The 19,140-nt window shown below is 40.4% G+C and overlaps 1 protein-coding gene across 2 annotated transcripts in view; it reads left to right on the plus strand.

Annotated features, from left to right (window-relative positions):
• The window catches only part of CAMKK1 (calcium/calmodulin dependent protein kinase kinase 1), a 297,155-nt gene that overhangs the window by 172,958 nt on the left and 105,057 nt on the right, over nucleotides 1-19,140 (plus strand). For both annotated transcript variants that reach the window (XM_075852857.1, XM_075852858.1), the window contains exons 8-9: nucleotides 10,568-10,589; nucleotides 15,201-15,289. In XM_075852857.1, the coding sequence (XP_075708972.1) occupies nucleotides 10,568-10,589; nucleotides 15,201-15,289 (111 nt within the window). The remainder of the gene's footprint in view (nucleotides 1-10,567; nucleotides 10,590-15,200; nucleotides 15,290-19,140) is intronic.

Below are 19,140 nucleotides of genomic sequence, written 5' to 3' on the forward strand. Positions count from 1 at the left end.
AAATAGACTTTGAAATTATCTTATTAATGTTTATAAATAAGGTGTAACTACAACTCCCAGTATGCCTGGATGTAACTGTAACATTTTTCAGGAGACATCATATACGCATGGAATAAGGGCGGTTTTATTATCCGTATATGAAAAGGTTCTTTACAGTGTTAGTACAGGAACTTGGGAATTCCCTACTACAGGAGGTAGTAATAGTAAAAAATTACAAATATCTATCTTTTTTCCATTTCATCTCCTGATCAAAGGGGTTGTTGTGGATCAATAAATAAACAGGGTGGTGGTGGGGGACAGGGTGACATAAAGTAACTTCCCTGGCTGACTGCTTCAGCCATCGCTGAGGCAAGTGTTTGGCTGCAGCGGTTACATATGTTGTGTCATGTCCGTGGCTGCGGGCCGTCAGGTTCACTCTCCCCCTGACGGCCGCAGCCATGGGTCGGTGAGCACTAGCCCCAGTCTCCCCCTCAGGAGGCGCCAGGGCTCCCTTCCACTCACCTCGGCCAGATCCCGTAGGCGCGCGCCCCAGACTTTGATGAACTATTAGCCCATGAGTGCCCTGGACTGTAAGAGGAGTTCAGCCCCTTGCTTCTATGCCTGAGCGTTGTTGTCGTACCCGAAGTATGGTCTCCTAGTGTGTGATATCAATGGTGACAGAAACATTGCTAATGGTGTCCGTTCGTCACCATTCCGGCAGGTTTCCGTTTTAACGACGGAATCAATAGCGGTGTCGACTGCGCTATTGATTCCTTTGGAAAAATGGAAACCTGCCGGAATGGTGACGAACGGAAACCATTAGCAATGTTTCCGTCACCTTTGATACCAATAGTGACGGAAACGGAAGCTGTGGTTTCAACTTGACTTTCCGTTGCGGGGTTCACCCGACGGAACCCCGGAACGGAAAGCGAACGGTGATGTGAACAGGCCCTTAGTCTGTAATTAATAGTTTTAAGAATTTTTCAGGACCCCGGACAGCATCCACTAAGTGGATAGTGCCTGGTTTTGAATATTTTTTAATTAAAAATTTCCTAGGTTGTCCAAATTGTTGATACAAAATATTATACACTTTCTGGAAGCTGGAAATCTGGAACGTCTTGCAAACGGTCTTAAAGGCTATGTAGACCTTTGAATGCAATATATATATATATTTTAATATATATATGTGAATTCAAACTACTGTTAAATTTACTTTTATTGAAAAAATGTTTTCCTTTTTAAGATACAGCTACTATGTGTCCTGTATACAAAGAAACTATATTGTTCTGTCAGAGCTCGGCCGTCCGTTCAGCTGAGCTGACAGCTCAGCTGAAAGCTGGTCCTGTGTGTCTGACACACAACTTATAACGATCACATCTAAGTTCATAACTTAAATGTTATCGATATTAGCTGGATCCTGTGTGTCAGAGACACGCAGGACCAGATTCAGCCGAGCTGCCAGCTCCGCTGAACTGACGGAATCAGCTTTGACGAAACTATACAGTTTCTATGTATACAGGATACATAGCAGTTGTATATTAAAAAGTAAAACATGTTTTTAATAAAAATTCTATTTAAAATCATATAAGACATTGATTTATTAGAAAAATAAATACTTTATTGTTTGCATAGCTAAACAGCTGCGCATGGTCACATAACCATGGACAGAATTTTTATTCACTGGAAGTAAACAAAGAATGTTCCTACTAAATAACAACAATCAGCGATCTTGAAAACCATGAGGAATTAATACAGAAAGTATAATGGAAAATTGTATAACTTTTATTTATTCAAAAAATAACAATAATTTTAAGTACCCAGATAACCTCTTTAAAGTTAATTAACATAATAATGCCTATTCCTGCTCTTAGCTGAGAAGTGCATCAGGTCAAGGCTATCTTATGGACTCCAGACATACACTACCGTTCAAAAGTTTAGGGTCACTTAGAAATGTCCTTATTTTTTAAAGAAAAACACCGGTTTTTTCAATGAAGATAACATTAAATTAATCAAAAATACACTCTATACATTGTTAATCTGCTTAATGACTATTTTAGCTGCAAACGTCTGGTTTTTAATGCAATATCTACATAGGTGTATAGAGGCCCATTTCCAGCAACTATCACTCCAGTGTTGTAATGGTACATTGGGTTTGCTAACTGTTAGAAGGCTAATGGATGATTACAAAACACTTGAAAACCCTTGTGCAATTATGTCAGCACCGCTGTAAACAGTTTTGCTGTTTAGAGGAGCTATAAAACTGACCTTCCTTTGAGCTAGTTGAAAATCTGGAGCATTACATTTGTGGGTTCGATTAAACTCTCAAAATGGCTAGAAAAAGAGAGCTTTCATGTGAAACTCGACAGTCTATTCTTGTTCTTAGAAATGAAGGCTATTCCATGCGAGAAATTGCCAAGAAACTGAAGGGAGTAGTACACACCGTTGTAGGAAATCTTCAAAGGACAGCACACACAGGCTCTAACCAGAGTAGAAAGAGAAGTGGGAGGCCCCGCTGCACAACTGAGCAACAAGACAAGTACATTAGAGTCTCTAGTTTGAGAAATAGACGTCTCACAAGTCCTCAACTGGCAGCTTCATTAAATAGTACCCGCAAAACGCCAGTGTCAACGTCTACAGTGAAGAGGCGACTCCGGGATGCTGGCCTTCAGGGCAGAGTGGCAAAGAAAAAGCCATATCTGAGACTGGCTAATAAAAGGAAAAGATTAATATGGGCAAAAGCACACAGACATTGGACAGAGAAAGATTGGAAAAAAGTGTTATGGACAGACGAATCGAAGTTTGAGGTGTTTGGATCACACAGAAGAACATTTGTGAGACGCAGAACAACTGAAAAGATGCTGGAAGAGTGCCTGACGCCATCTGTCAAGCATGATGGAGGTAATGTGATGGTCTGGGGTTGCTTTGGTGCTAGTAAAGTGATTTTGAAAAAGGAAGGCTATCACTCCATTTTGCAACGCCATGCCATACCCTGTGGACAGCGCTTGATTGGAGCCAATTTCATCCTACAACAGGACAATGACCCAAAGCACACCTCCAAATTATGCAAGAACTATTTAGGGAAGAAGCAGGCAGCTGGTATTCTATCTGTAATGGAGTGGCCAGCGCAGTCACCAGATCTCAACCCCACAGAGCTGTTGTGGGAGCAGCTTGACCGTATGGTACGCAAGAAGTGCCCATCAAGCCAATCCAACTTGTGGGAGGGCCTTCTGGAAGCATGGGGTGAAATTTCTCCCAATTACCTCAGCAAATTAACAGCTAGAATGCCAAAGGTCTGCAATGCTGTAATTGCTGCAAATGGAGCATTCTTTGACGAAAGCAAAGTTTGAAGGAGAAAATTATTATTTCAAATAAAAATCATTATTTCTAACCTTGTCAATGTCTTGACTATATTTTCTAGTCATTTTGCAACTCATTTGATAAATATAAGTGTGAGTTTTCATGGAAAACAGAAAATTGTCTGGGTGACCCCAAACTTTTGAACGGTAGTATACATTGTAGCAAACTTTCAGTGAGATTTGTGCTGCTGATTTTATTTAGTTTACAAAGCATTGCCTAGATGGGAAACAATTGTATTTACTTCCCAACTGAGAGCAGGAGCAGGTATGAAAGGTAACACGATGTCCTCATTCACTGACCGCAAACCTTGAAAATGGTGAGAAATTGAAAGAAAGTATATTAGAAAGTTGTATAAGTTAATTTATACAGTGATTAAACTTTTATAGCCTAAAAGCGGAAAACCCTTTTAATGTCGGATATCTGATAAGGTAACCGATAATACAATATTAAAGGCCTTGTAAACCTTTAAAAGCGATTTTTGTTTTATTTTTTTTTTCCATAAAAATGTTAGTGTTTTGTGCAACTTTCTAAATACTTTTTATGAAAAATAATTTTTACTTTTTGAGATACAGCTGCTTTGTATTCTGTATACATAGCATTTGTATCGTGCACTTAAACCTGTATCCGTCAGATTAGCAGGATTTATGGGTTCAGTAAAAGTGGATCCTGCGTGTCTCTGATGTGCAGGTTCCATCTGTTATCCATAACATCTAAGTGTGATGGAGAGACAAGCAAGATCTTCTGACACTGAACCAGTTAGTCCCGCAGACCTGACGGTTATCCGGTCTTAGTGCACGATACACCTTCTCTGTATACAGAATACAGAGCAGCTGTATCTCAAAAAGTAAAAACTATTTTTTAATAAAAACTACCTATAAAGTTGCACAAAACACACTGATTGACCTTTTTCATTTAAAAAAAAATTGCTTTCAAAGGTTTACATAGCCCTTACGATTTGGCTTATGTGGATGTTTTGAGAATTATAATTGTATTTTAATGGGAAATGCTATGTGGGAAAATTGTGTGATAAAACATGGCTACTTCCTGTAAAGGTTGGGAATCAATGCAGTGCACATTTATGACATACGTGTCTCAATTATTTCTGTTACTCTATCCTAAATGCTGTTCTTTGATAAGAAAAAGAGGTTATTCCTTATTAGTTGCAAGTTTATAATCTAATCTGAAGCAAATTTACTGCAAGAGGTTACTTAAGAAAGAAGTGATTGCCTGAGCTAGAAAATGACACACTTAAGGTAAATTGTACTCTTCTTTTAGATAAGGGCTTTTTAATATGTGTCATCAGTGAGCATTACTGAATCACACTGACTTATCGTGACATTACTCTCCATTATGCATAAAGCTTAGAGGTCACTGTGACCTTTTGCAGAGAAGTTTATCAGTGTCACATCTTCAAACACAGCAAACCCTTCCGAGGTAATACTGTAAATACCATTTTTCTGCCTTAAATTGCAAAATTTAAAAAAAGAAAAAAGCTTGCTACTAGTGACATAGCAAAAACATAAGTAATTTGCCTTTGAAAATGAAAGTAACTACCTCATGTAGTGTGTCTTTAAGAAATATTAGTAGTGGCACTCCACTCACCATCGCTCTTATAAATGGTCCCCATATCCCATACTAAATCTATAAGGAGGTCCTCTTTTACTTTGTGCCTGACCTGGCACCTCTTTCACATGTTTTGTTTAATATGGAAGGGGGGATTTGAGACGCAATCGGCTTAGACCTACCATAAGCACTGTGGAAAGAGGCCACATGTAGGATACCTACTTATAAGTTCAGAACGGAGCTTCTGAGGTCAGTGAGGACAATGGGGGGAACCACTGCTTCACGCAAAACTTGTTTTAAAGTGTCCCTGTAGTTAAAAACATTAAGTAAAATAATCGGAAACAAGATTAGCGAGCATTTCCACCACTAGGAGATCATTTCCATATTCAGATCAATAAGATTCCCATCGACCTGAATAGCAGCCATATGGATTAGAAGCTATAGCAATGGAAGGACTGGTGGGCAGTGACACATTGACTTCAGTTGGCACCGTGCATTTCTTAATTTCTCACAAAGTTAAATGGAAGCTCGCCAGCCAATTTTTCCAGTGATAAATGCTGATCAATGTCGTGAACCCCCTCCTTCTACATGAGCACATTGGGAAACCATTCATGTGAACAGGAATAGTCCAAACTGGACAACCTCTTTAAACAAAATTTATGCCGTTGACTTCATAATGTTAATAACTAGAGGGGAGCTTGTCTGGTAAATGGTGGAATATTAGGAGAGCTCCTTATTGCAGGAAATCAGCGGTTCTTGTAGGTAGAATTATTGTGTAATTTAGCATTGAAATTGTTACTTGTGGTCCTCCAGTGCATGGAGCCAGAATTAATGTGGTTATTGGTTATTATAGCTAATACAAGTCTAATTTTGGGGCTCCCACTATATACCACTATTTAATATGGCATATGAAAAGAGGTTGTCTAAAACAGAAATGCTTTTAAAAAGAGGTTTTGACTATCTAAAACAAAAAAATAGCCATATCGGCCACCTTATTGACTGTCTGCCAATAGAAAAATGGCAATATTTCTTAGTATGTGTTAGTATGTCTGTTAAAAAGATTTTACCGTTCATATTTTCGCTCATTATTCAAAAAAATAAAAAAAAACATTCCCCAAAGACCCCTACAGATTGCAGTTCTTGATTGCTTACTGATGACAATAAGTTTTAGTTAACCCCTTGGAGACACAGCCAATTTTGGTCTTGTGGACACAGCCCATTTTTTCAAATCTGACACATGTCACTTTGTGATAATAAGGGTATGTTGACAGTCAAAGAAAGGAGGGTCGCCTACAGGCGACAAGCCCAATTTCCCAACTACCAAAAAATTAGAATTTAAACTTTATTAGCTACGTGTAGCAAGACAGACCACATAAACAACTTTAAAATTCTCACTACCAAGGACCGGACAGCAGGTAGTTTGCCTGTAAGTGCAAGCATAGGTAGATACTGATAAAGAACGTATTCCTAGGTGCAGCAAGTTAAATTTTCAAATTGACTAAGTAGATCGTAAGTCCGGTCAGTGGTAGGTATTAAAATAAGATTAGAAGCCCCCCCAACATGTTTCGCTAACGAGTAGCGTCCTCAGGGGTACACGGGGCTAAAGGTAAATAAAGGTATGTTCACGCACAGTGGTTTCAGACGTAATTCGGGTCGTTTACGCGTCATATTACGTGTCACCATTACGCCTCCGAACATCTGCCCATTGCTTGCAATGAAATTTACTGTGTTCTGTTACCACGAGGCTTAATTTTACTCGTCGCTGTCAAAATACGGCGCGTAAAAAGACGCCCGCGAAAAAGAAGTTCATGTCATTTCTTGGGACGTTTTTGGAGGTGTTTTTCATTGACTCCATTGAAAAACAGCTCCAATACGGCCATAAAATACACCGCGAAAAACGTGAGTTGTTACAAAAACGTCTGAAAAACAGGAGCTGTTTTTGCATGAAAACCGCAAAAAACGTCTGAAAATACGGAGCTAAGCGTGTGAACATACCCTAACTTTGTAATGGTTTTACTTATCCAAGCGATTCTGAGACTGTTTTCTCGTGACATATTGTAGTTTGTTAGTGGAAAAATTTGGTCGATAAATTCAGTATTTATTTGTAAAAACCACCAAAGTTTAGAGAAAATTTGCAAAAATGTGCGTTTTTATTAATTTAAATGTATCTGCTTGTAAGACAGATAGTAATACAACACAAAATAGTTACTAGTTAACATTTCCCATAGGTCTACTTTTTGTTTGCATCATTTTTTGAACATCCTTTTATTTTTCGAAGACGTCAGGTGGCTTATAACTTTAGCTGCAAATTCTAAAATGTTTAAGAAAATTTCCAAAACCTATTTTTTTAGGAACCTGTTCAGTTCTGAAGTGGCTTTGGGGGCCTTATATATTAGAAACCCCACCCTTAATTCACCCCATTTTAAAAACTGCACCCTCAATGTATTTAAAACAGCATTTAGAAAGTTTCATAACCCTTTAGGAGTTTCACAGGAATTACAGCAAAGTGGAGGTGAAATTTACAAATTTCATATTGTTTTTTGGATTTTTTTTTTTAGAAAATCCAATTTAATCCATTTTCTCTCTAACACAAAAGTTTTTTTTCCAGGGAAACACAAGTTAATATTAATTGCACGTGTTCTGCAGTTTTTAGAAATATCCCACATGTGGCCCAAGTATGCTACATGACTGAAATACAGGCCTCCGAAGCAAAGGAGCACCTTGTAGATTTAGGGGCCTCCTTTTTATTAGAATATATTTTAGGCACATGTCAGGTTTGAAGAGGCCTTGTGGTGCTAAAACATAGAAAACACCCCCCAAAAAAAGACCATTTTGGAAACTACGCCCATCAAGGAATTTATCTAGGGGTATAGTGGGCAGTTTTACCCCACAGTTTTTTTGCTAAATATATTGAAATTAGGCCGTGAACATCAAAATAAAATTTTTTTTTCTCATAAGTTGTTTAGCTCAGATTTGTTCATATCAATAAGGAATGAAGGAGAAAAAGCACACCAACATTTGTAAAGAAATTTCTCCCGAGTACGGCAATACCCCCATATGTTCTCATTAACTGCTCCTTGGACACACTGCAGAGCACAGAAAGGGAGGAGCACCATTTGGCTTATGGAGTTCAAATTTTGCTGTGAGCCAGAACAGTGGAAACACCCGAAAACTGACTCCATTTGGAAAACTACACCATTAAGGAATTCATCTATGGGTATAGGGAGCATTTTCACCCCACAGGTTATTTGCTGAATTCATTTGAATTAGACAGTGAAAATTAAAGAATACTTTTTTTCCCCCAAAAAAATGTTATCATTTTTTAATTTCCACAAGGAAAAAAGGAGAAAAAGCTTACAGAATTTATTGGAATTGGGCCGTGAAAATTAAAATCGAATTTATTTTTTTTCAAATAAATTGTAGCATTTTTTAATTTCTATATGGGATAAAGGAGAAAAAGACCCCCGAACATTTGTAAAGCAATCTCTCCTGAGTACGGCAATACCCCATATGTGGTTTTAAACTTCTGTTTGAACACACGGCAGGGCTCAAAGGCAGGAGCGCTATTTTGCATGCAGATTTTGCTGGATTGTTTTTTAGGCGCCATGTCGCATTTACAGAACCCCTGAGATACGAGTACAGTAGAAAACTCTGAGAAGTGACTCAACTTTGGAAACTGCACCTCTTAGGGCATTTTTCTAATGGGGTAGAGAGCATTTTGACCCTACAGGTGTTTTCTAGATTATATTAGAATTAGGCAGTAAAAATGTAACATCTTATTTTTTTCAAAAATATCTAGATTTAGGTCTTAACATTACCTTTTCAAGAGGGGTAATAGGAGAAAAAACATCCCAAAATTTGCTACTCCATATCTCCCGAGGACGGCAATGCCCTATATGTGGTTGTAAACTGTTGTTTGGGCACATGGCAGGACTCAGAAAGGAAGGAGTGCCATTTGGCAAAGAGGCGTTTTTTGTTTATGTAATTAAAACCTTTTTTTTTCTTTTTTTTAATTCAACATTTTTTTTCATAGCAACCATCGGCACCCCCGCGATTGCATCACAGTGGTGCAGATGGCGTACAAACCAACTGAATGCAGCAGCCGCAATTGACCGCAGCATTTAAGGAGTTAATCGGCGGGGATCGGACCTCAGTCCGTTCCCTGCCACTACAGCAGAGTGTCAGCTCTGATGTACAGCTGACACCCGCTGATGATGGAGCAGGCTCAGCTTCTGAGATTGCTCCATCACTGTTACGTACACTTACGTGACAATGCTCTAACCCATTGGCGGCAGCGACGTAATAGTACATGGCATGTCTCCAGGGGGTTAATAAAAAAAACCGTTTATGGCTCTATTAAGATCTACGTTGTGTTTGCATTATTACCATTATCTGTTCTATCAGTTAAAAACAGATCAGTCACGGATCATGTGAAGCCTTGACAGAGATGTGAACAGAGCCTAAATTCGAGTTTTTATCCTTACATAGTTCAGTGTAATGCTGCGCAGTCACTCTCCTATATTGGGGGCCCTACAGAACTATGTATATTTTTGTTTAAAACGTTTCCTGGGGTGGCCATATTGGAGACACACACTTCCTTCCTGTATTGTCTGCATATACAGTGCATCAGAGTGTGTGTGCTTTATCGCAGATGCAATGAATGGGCTTTATTTTTCAGAAAAATTTCAGATTATTAGTGTCTCCAGGAAGTGAAGGCGCACAGCCCCTCCCCCAGAGAGAAAGTGACGGAGCTGCATACAGAGACTTATCTGAGTGTCTATTGCTAATACTCAGCAGTACAATAGAGTTGCAATTAAATTCACAAATGAGCTACAGTAAACCGTAAAGGCCCTATTACACGAGACATCGTTGATCGGCGCCCGTTTGCTTCTGTCACACGGAGCTATGGATAGGGACGAGCGGTCGTTACTCCGATCGCTCGTCTCCATATGTTATTATCATGTTCGCAGCGCGTCTCCCTGTTTATACAGGGAGATGTGTTGCCGGCAACGATAATATTTTACTTTTTTAAAACGATACTACCAGCAGATGATCGAGCGTTTGCACGTTCACATGCTGATCGCTGCCCTGTTTACACAAGGCAATTATCGGCAATGAGCGTTATATGAACGTTTGTCTGCCTGTTTGTCTAACATTCCCATCAGCATCGGAGACTTTGTTAGGGGCCTCCGTCGCAGATATGGCCAACATGCTGCATTACTGTATTTGGTAAAATCCGGCGGCGGAAAGCCAGCGGAAATTGTCAATGGGTTCCGTCGGCTGCCGGCTGTGTCCCTTGTGCAACGGAACCGTTGCTGCCGTTATTCCCTTTTTCTGCTCTTTTGACTGAGCAGAACAATGGAAAAACACAACGCACATTTGAACATAGCCTAAATGTCAGACTTCTGTGTCCGCTGTACTGGCCAGTGTGAAAACTGGAATAGTTCAAGATTTGTTTTTTATATGGATTGTAAAATAAACATTTTAAAAAAAAGTATGTTTAGATATGGAATTTATCAGAAAATTATCTTTAATTCGGTATTTGTTCTTAACAAGCCATACTATTTTACATAGTTATTCACTTTGTGTACATCTGTTTGGGCTATCAAATTTAGTAATGTATTTTATATTGTTTAACCTCTCTTTTGTTTTTTGTTTTTTTTTGCAGTATTTGACCTTCTACGCAAAGGGTATGTAAACTCTTGTGTTTAGTGTCAGTGTTTTGACTTTTGCAGATTTTAAATAAATGTATGGCTATGTTCACACCTGTATTGTTATATTCTGTTGTTCTGCTTCGTCCGAGGAGCAGAACAAGGAAATGCCGGCAGCAACGGTTCCGTTGCGTGACGGACATCACTAGCGGCCGACGGAACTGATTGACTGTAATAGGCTCCGTCAGCTTTGCGTCGGGGTGTCTGATTTTACCGGAGACAATAGCTCAGCATGCTGCACTATTGTCTCTGGTAATCTCGGTTGGATCTGCGACGAAGGCCCCTAACGGAGCTTCCAACGCTGATGTGAACGAGGCCTAAGCTGTATGTTTGTATGAATGTGTGTGTATAGATACAGTATATAGTCTTCACTTTTTTTATTTTTTTTAAATCTTACTACAGTATTGTCCTACAGTTGCGTCTTCTAAAACGATTCATGCCTTTGCTTTATATGTTCTTTATGACAATGATAACAGCTTTCACTCTTTTCTACTATCTACTGTATATCGTGATGTGCATAAATTGTTGCCTGGTTGCCAGAGTATGTTTTGTTTCCACCTATCAGTGATGCACATAAGCTGGAAAAAGATGTAATGTTAAATCGATTAGAAAATACTCATTGACATAAGATTGACCTTGTTTATTAATCTTTTTCTGAACGAAGTAGCTGCTGATGCTTCCAAGATGTAATGTAGAGTTCATGTTCACTCTAGTAATAAGACATCCTGTACAAATAGATAATATGCTATTTAATATAAGTTTTATAGTCTTAAAAAGATCAATCCCAATTCCCCATATATTAGGTTTTCTTTTTCATTAACATCATGTTTTATGTATATGCAATCCTCAGTCAGAGTTCACTTCGCACCATTAAAAAAAAAATTCATATCCTAGTATATTATTTTTTTTTTATAGAATATACTTACAAATGCGGTGATGTTCCTTTCCAGTGAAATTTACGTCCAGAAGTGTATATAATTATCATGTAATCAATCATGACAAAAAATTGACGTGTGAACACTTACTGCGACCCTTCATTAAAGGGGTTGTCCAGTTTTTATTTATTTTTTTTACTTATAGAAGTTTATTCAGTTTTCTAATATACATGTATTCTGCTCACATACATTTATTATAGTGCATGAGGCCCCTGTCACAGTGGAATGGTATAGCCCACAGATTAGTCCTGTGTAATGTATCCACGGGCTCCCATGCACACAACCGTAAATATCGTCCGTAATTACAGTCCGCAATTACGGACCCATTCACTTCTATTGAACATGGACACTGTATATTCGGTATATTTGTGGGAAGTTGTCCGGACCGTAGAAATGTTCAGAAAATTCTGGCACATGTACGTTCTTTTGCTTTTTACGGGCCGTACTCCAATAGTTTGTATGGGAGTACAGGCCGAAAATGCGAGTGGCTGTCCATGGCCATTTATGTAATCGACAGACACAGACACACACAATGTATTGGGGTAACATGGGCTATGTGAAAAGGACTAATGAAATAATGATAAACCATAGATTTACTGTCTGTATTCACGGTCTTTAGATCTATAAAATAAGTTTCTGTCTCTGAGATGTTTTCATGTTAATAAAATTAAATTAATTTAAAAAACACAACACACAGAGGAGACGGAGAAGCATGTAAGAGCTGCTCCTCATAGACACTGACAGACATGATAAGATGCTGCTGTAAAAATACTTTATAACTTTTGCTCCTCAGTAATCTATTGTTTACCTGTTATATACCTGGACAGTGTTACCTTAATGCCAGTGGTCACATGACTGACGCCATCTTTAGTCCATTCAATTCTCCTATGTGCGCATTCAGTGGCGGATTAAGTAGACCATAGGCCCTGGGCTGTTACCCAAACTTGGGCCCCCCTTCCGCACCGATGCCCTGCCGCGCTGTAACTATTGTTAACACTACCTTTTTGGGCAAGCATTAACAAATCGGTGTTACGATTCCCCTTGTCACAGGGCTGTGTCCCTACATACTGACAATATCACACTGTGCAGGGACACATCCTCCTGACAAGGGGAATTGTCTATCAGTCCTGGACTGCAGAAAGACTTTTTGTGAAATACAAGGATTTCCTATAATAAACATGTCCGGAGAGGTGACAGATTCTTTCTAAATCTCGTGACTCACAGGTGACGACATCTCATATTCTAGTAGTTTTTTTCCTCTTTTCTTCTCCATCCGGTCCAGAGCTCATGACGACTTCTCCCGGCCATGACCCATTTCTGCAGAATTTGCCACCCCGATGTCTTCGGCTCCTCACTTTTCCAACATTTCCACCACTATAAATGAAAATAAAATTATGATGGTGCCACATACAGTGCCCCTAAATATAATAGCACCAAACACTGCGCTCCTGAATATAATAATACCATACACTGTGCCCCTGAATATAATACCATACACTGTAAAACACCACATACACACAGCCCCATGTACATAGTGCCACACACAGCCCCCTGTATATATCACATATCCCCCCCAATAGCTAGCACCACACACATCCCCCCGCAGAGAGCGTTACACACAGCCCTCTATAGATCGCGCCATACAGTCCTCCCCCTCTTGTAAATAGCGCCACAGAGCCCCCCTGTAAAGAGCGCCACACACATACATAGTGTCGCACAGCGCCCCCCTTTTATATAGTGTCACACAGCACTCCCCCTTTGCATATAGGGCCACATAGCACTCCCCCTTGTTTATGGTGCACACAGTGCACCCCCCTTTGTATATAGTGCCTGCCACACAGCGCTCCCCTCCCCCCCTTGTATATAGGGTCACACAGCACTCCCCCCCCCCTTGTATATAGGGCTACACAGCGCTTCCCCCTTGTATATCGGGCCACATAGAGCTCCCCTTTGTATATAGTGCACACAGCGCACCCCTTTGTATATAGTGCACACAGCGCACCCCTTTGTATATAGTGCACACAGCGCTCCCCCTTTGTATATAGTGCACACAGCGCTCCCCCTTTGTATATAGTGCACACAGCGCTCCCCCTTTGTATATAGTGCACACAGCGCTCCCCCTTTGTATATAGTGCACACAGCGCTCCCCCTTTGTATATAGTGCACACAGCGCTCCCCCTTTGTATATAGTGCACACAGCGCTCCCCCTTTGTATATAGTGCACACAGCGCTCCCCCTTTGTATATAGTGCACACAGCGCTTCCCCTTTGTATATAGGGCCACACAGCATCCCCCTTGTATATAGTGTCACAGAGCACTCCCCCCGCCCTTTGTATATAGTGTCACACAGCGCTAACCTCCCCCTTGTATATAGGGCCAACCAGCACTCCCCCTTGTATATAGTGTAACGGAGCACTCCCCCCCCCCCCACACTCCTTGAATATATACACAGCGCTACCCCCACCTAAAAAAAATCTATATATTTTACTTACCTTTCCTTGCGTCGGCCGCTCCAGCTGGATGCATGTGAATCCTCCGGACTAGACGCGTGCGCAGACCGGCGTGATGCAGTACCTCATCACACCGGCCTGCGCAGGGAGTCTTTCCAGCGCCTTATAGGATGCAGGGCTAACGTGGCCTGCAGCCTATAATATTAATTTGTATCCGAGTCCTGAGGACTCCGATACAAATGAATGTGGCTGCCGCTAGCACCGGGGCCCCCTCCGGTGCTAGCGACACCACCGGGCATGAGGGGGTTCGGTCGGCCATGTGCCCTCTCCTGGGAGCCTTTGGCCTCGGGCGGCCGTTCGAACCGCCCTAATGATGATCCGCCACTGGGTGCATTACTATGGACTAATCTGTGGGCTATACCATTTTATTTTATTTTTTTGTGGACGGAGGAAACTGCACTGATATAAGAAAGGTATGTGAGCAGAATTTTAAATACATGTATATTAGAAATCTGTATGATTTACTATTTTTTATTGCTAGTTCATGAAAAAAAATTTGATCGTTCCATAGAAAAATACGTTTGCTGGCGCCCTCATTTAAGAACTGATGTGTCCTGCACTCTGCTGATCTGAAACTAGCAGAATTCTGACTTTAGCTTTAGATGTAAATGAAAAAGAAAACATGTAACTTTGGCCAAGATAAGGTAGGAATTGTATTTTATATAGTTAGGGTGGATTCACACATTGACAGAACCGATAAAAACAAGGGGACATATACAAAACCACCGAAAAAGGCCATACTTACAAATGGACCTGGCTGTTTCTGACCTGGCTGTGTCAATTTGTAAGTATGGCCTTTTTCGGTGGATTCACACATTGCAGCAATTTAAATCCCTAGCATTCATCTAAATGGAACCTGCAGAAATCCCTGTTCTAGCTGCAGAAGCAATCCCATTCAGATGAACAGAACTGATTTTCAGTCGCAGGAATTTCTGCAACAAATATCTGCTACGTGTGAATCCACCCTTATACTGTAAATGTTGTAATAATTTATTACATTTTGGAATAACTGGCTACTTTTGATATTACATGCTACATTTTCAGTGACATCGCTAATTCCTATAATGTTTCGAGACAACTTTTGTTTAGCCCATTAAATTCCTGTCTTGAAAAGTTGGATTTAATAAAAAGTTTTATCCTCTTAGGCCAGTCATGGAGGTGCCATGTGACCACCCATTTTCAGAAGAGCAAGCTCGGGTTTACTTCAGGGACATTGTACTGGGAATTGAGTACTGTGAGTACGAATGTTTTTAACAAAATGTCAGTTTTCCTGCACGTTGCTTTTTAACACTTTGGTGATGAGGGAAAATATTCAACAATCACTTTTGGTCTTTTAAACATGTTTGTCATTTGGATGGGAAAAAATATGCCTCCTTTTCACAGAATGTAAAAGTGTATATCATTGAATGAATGTGTTAGTGTCAGTTCACATGCTGCGTAAATACTGCAGATTTTCCGCAATGGAGTTCGTTGTGGAAAACCCGCAACAAATACAGTAGCAGCAAAGTGGATGACCTAAAACAAATCTCATCCACACACTGCGTAAATACTGAGTGGAAAAAACGCTCAGAAATTGACCTGTGGTGCAGAATTTTATTCTTCAGGATGTCAATTGTATTTGCGTAAACGCTGCTTGTTTGTTGCGGGTTTCCTCCATTGAAATAGGGAGGTAAAACCCGCAACGAATAGCAGTTGTTTCGTTCTTTTGCGGCGGGTTCGCATCCATTCCGCTGCAAAAAACGCAACTCAGAAAAAAAATCTTATAATTACCCAGGAGTCTGTGTTTCTCCCTCCAGGATGGCCTCCTGGGATGACGTGTCATCCCATGCAACCGCTGTAGCAGCAGTCACATGGGATGGCACATCATCCCAGGAGGCCGGCCTGGATGACATCAGAGGGCCGGCTTCCTGGGATGACACTTCATCCCATGTGACCGCAGCTGCAGCGGTCTCCTTGGATGAAACGTTTTCCCAGGAGGCCGATCTGCTAGCAGGCCAGCTAAGTGCTGCAATTTTCTGCAGCGGACTCCTGGGATGAAACGTCACAATTGCTGCAATTTTTTGCAGCAGACATTTCGGGCGAAAAACTGCACCACAGTTTAATGAGTTCCCTGCGGCACACTGGGCGGATATCTGCCCCGTGTGAACTCAGCCTAAAAGTCTTAAACCAAATTTATTGCATTTCCTTATATTTTACTGATTACAGAATATCTCTTGTGTTAAATGCCAAGGGAGATGGACTGCAACTTCCTGTTTATATATATATATCTCTATATATATATATATATATATATATATATATATATATAAAATCTCAGACAAAAAATGGCAGCAGCACACTGCGAACACCAATGCAACCTAAACCACTAAATATAAATAAATATGCCTTACTGCTAAATCTACTTACAATAGGGAGGTTCTTAGTGCACATTTTGATCAAAAAGTGTTTGCCCACCTGCCACGACAAGGCGACCCCTGTAAGGTGGGGACCTACTCTGCACATAAGCCAGAACTGGGACTAAGCCTATATATATATCCGGGATGGTAGGAACCTGCATTAAACTAATTAAAATCACCCAGTGCAGAATGGGAGGAATGCAAGAACAAAAAATGGAGGCAGTCACTAACCCCAAATATATGGATACCATAAACACAAAAGTTTGAACCGCACATTCCAACAAAATTATATAATATGTGTATGCAGGTGCAGGACACCTGTGACTGCAAATATACAGCAGACAAAAAATGGCGACCGCACACTGCGAACACCAATGCAGCCTAAACCACTAAATATAAATAAATATGCATTACTTCTAAATCTACTTACAATAGGGAGGTTCTAATAAATATGTTCTTATATATAAACGTCGCATGTGGTGAAAAAAATCCACTTTTTCACGAACTGTGGAATGCTGTCTTGTATTTTGGAGTTCTTTAACCCCTTCCCCCTGCTTGCATTCTGGGCCCTAATGACCAAGCCATTTTTTAAGTTTTTCCAAGGGATAACTTGATGAAAAGAGGATCACTATGGAAAAAGACACAGATGCACCGCAACTAAACAGCAGGTTGCATACTGCAGATCACGTACAAATAAACAAAATGTCTTTATTTGTTAAAATACTTCTTGCTCACATATGTGAATGAATATAAACATCATGATACTATGGCAACACTTTAAAGCATTAAAGTATAACCGCTCAAAAACGGCTTTGAGAAAAAGGTGCATGAGAATCTATGTGAAAAACATGATGCTAGAACAGAATGTACACAATCATGAATAAATGTATAAGAACACATGTGAATATGTGTGAATAACATATATTATCTGTATAAACCATGATGTTTTAAACTTTGAAGCCACGAAGGATCTGTTATCCTGTAACGGCTGTTGATAATTTGTATGTAAATTGAAGTGTTGTGCACCGGTGTGTTCCCGGTCTTTTTACTGCCTATATATGTGCACACTACACGTGCAACTATTGTATACTGACCTGACGAAGGGACCAGAAACGCGTCGTCTTAATAAAAGGTCTCCTAGATCCCATGCACTTGACTACGTTCCTGATCCTCTTCAGCCTGGCGCCGATACTCGTTATTACACTGCATTTTTTCTCTTCACCTTCTGACATTAAGTATCTAGGGACACTGGTCACGTGTCCAAACGGGAATACTGCACCCTATTTACACGGATTGAGAAACAATGCTGCTTTTTTATATATATATATATATATATATATATATATATATATATATATATATATATATATATGTGTGTGTGTGTATATTATACTGGCACTACTGCAAACACATTAGAATTGCCTTTTGTGACACACTCTCCTCCAGATAAATTTGTAGCTCTTTGTGAAATGAGACTTTGTAGTGAAGTGTGAACCAATAGCCATTCCTAATTACTATTAACTAAATGCCCGAAGGCAAGTGAAGCCCTAAGTTCCCAACTACCTATGAGAATAAAAAATATTTAGAAAAAACGTTATTACTGCTATTGTAAGCAAATTGACGAACCACAGTTTTTTTCTAAATATTTTTTATTCTAAGGCCCCATGCACACGAACGTGCTTTTGCGGCCGCAATTTAGCCAAAAATCCACTGGAGAATTGCGGCCCCATTTGACCGTGGTTTTCACAGTCCGTGCATGAGCCCGGACACAGAACGGGCATGTCTTATTACGGCTGTTTTCTGGCTCACTGAAAATAATGCCCGCGGCCATGTGCACAGCCCGCGATTTGCGGGCGGCTCGCGGCTGTCACGCCGTGGCCGGCCGACCCGAAAATCACGGCCGTGCACATGGCTACGTTCGTGTGCATGAGGCCTATTAGGTAGTTGGGAAGTTAGGGCTTCGCATTTTTTAATAGTAATTGTTTATGTGCCCACCGACTACCAGGGTCGTCTTGTGTCGTTTTGTTAAAAGCCATTCCTAGGCCCAGTTCACACAGTTTTTTGGCGCGGAAACCACGTTGGAATCAGCTCCTATTGATTTCAATGAGAGTCGTGGGCGTTTGTTTCCTGGGAGAGGAAAAAACGCTTGTGGGAACATAAAAGCGACATGCTCTTTCTTACCGCGGTTCCGTCTCTGACCTGACATTGAAATCATTGAGAGGCAGAGAAAGCATTTTTCACTACAATTTTGGCCACGGCCGAAAAATGCTGCGAAAAGCACTGCCAAAGCCGCGGCAAGAAAGTGCAGGCAGGTCAAAATCTGCCTCGAAATTCCTGAAGGAATTTTAGGGCACATTTGTCTGCCTGCAAAATCCTCAGTGTGAACAGGGCCTTAGATGGGCAGTTATCCCACCGAAATTGAACGGTAATTGGTTTATACTATCCCTGTACACGCGCGCGCGCGCACACACACACACACACACACACACACACACACACACACACACACACACACACACACACACACACGGCAGGAATTACACATGCCGTTTTTGTGGCAGTTTTAAGAGGCAAACACAGAAGTGGATAGAATAAAAAGGAGATGTATCAGTCTTTTCTTTATACTTCTCCTTTTTGGATCTACTCCCGTGTTTGTCTTAAAAAAGATTTTAAAAAACTGCATGTGTGA

This window comes from Rhinoderma darwinii, chromosome 2 (genome assembly GCF_050947455.1).
Source record: "Rhinoderma darwinii isolate aRhiDar2 chromosome 2, aRhiDar2.hap1, whole genome shotgun sequence".
In the NCBI taxonomy this organism is placed as follows: Eukaryota; Metazoa; Chordata; class Amphibia; order Anura; family Rhinodermatidae; genus Rhinoderma; species Rhinoderma darwinii.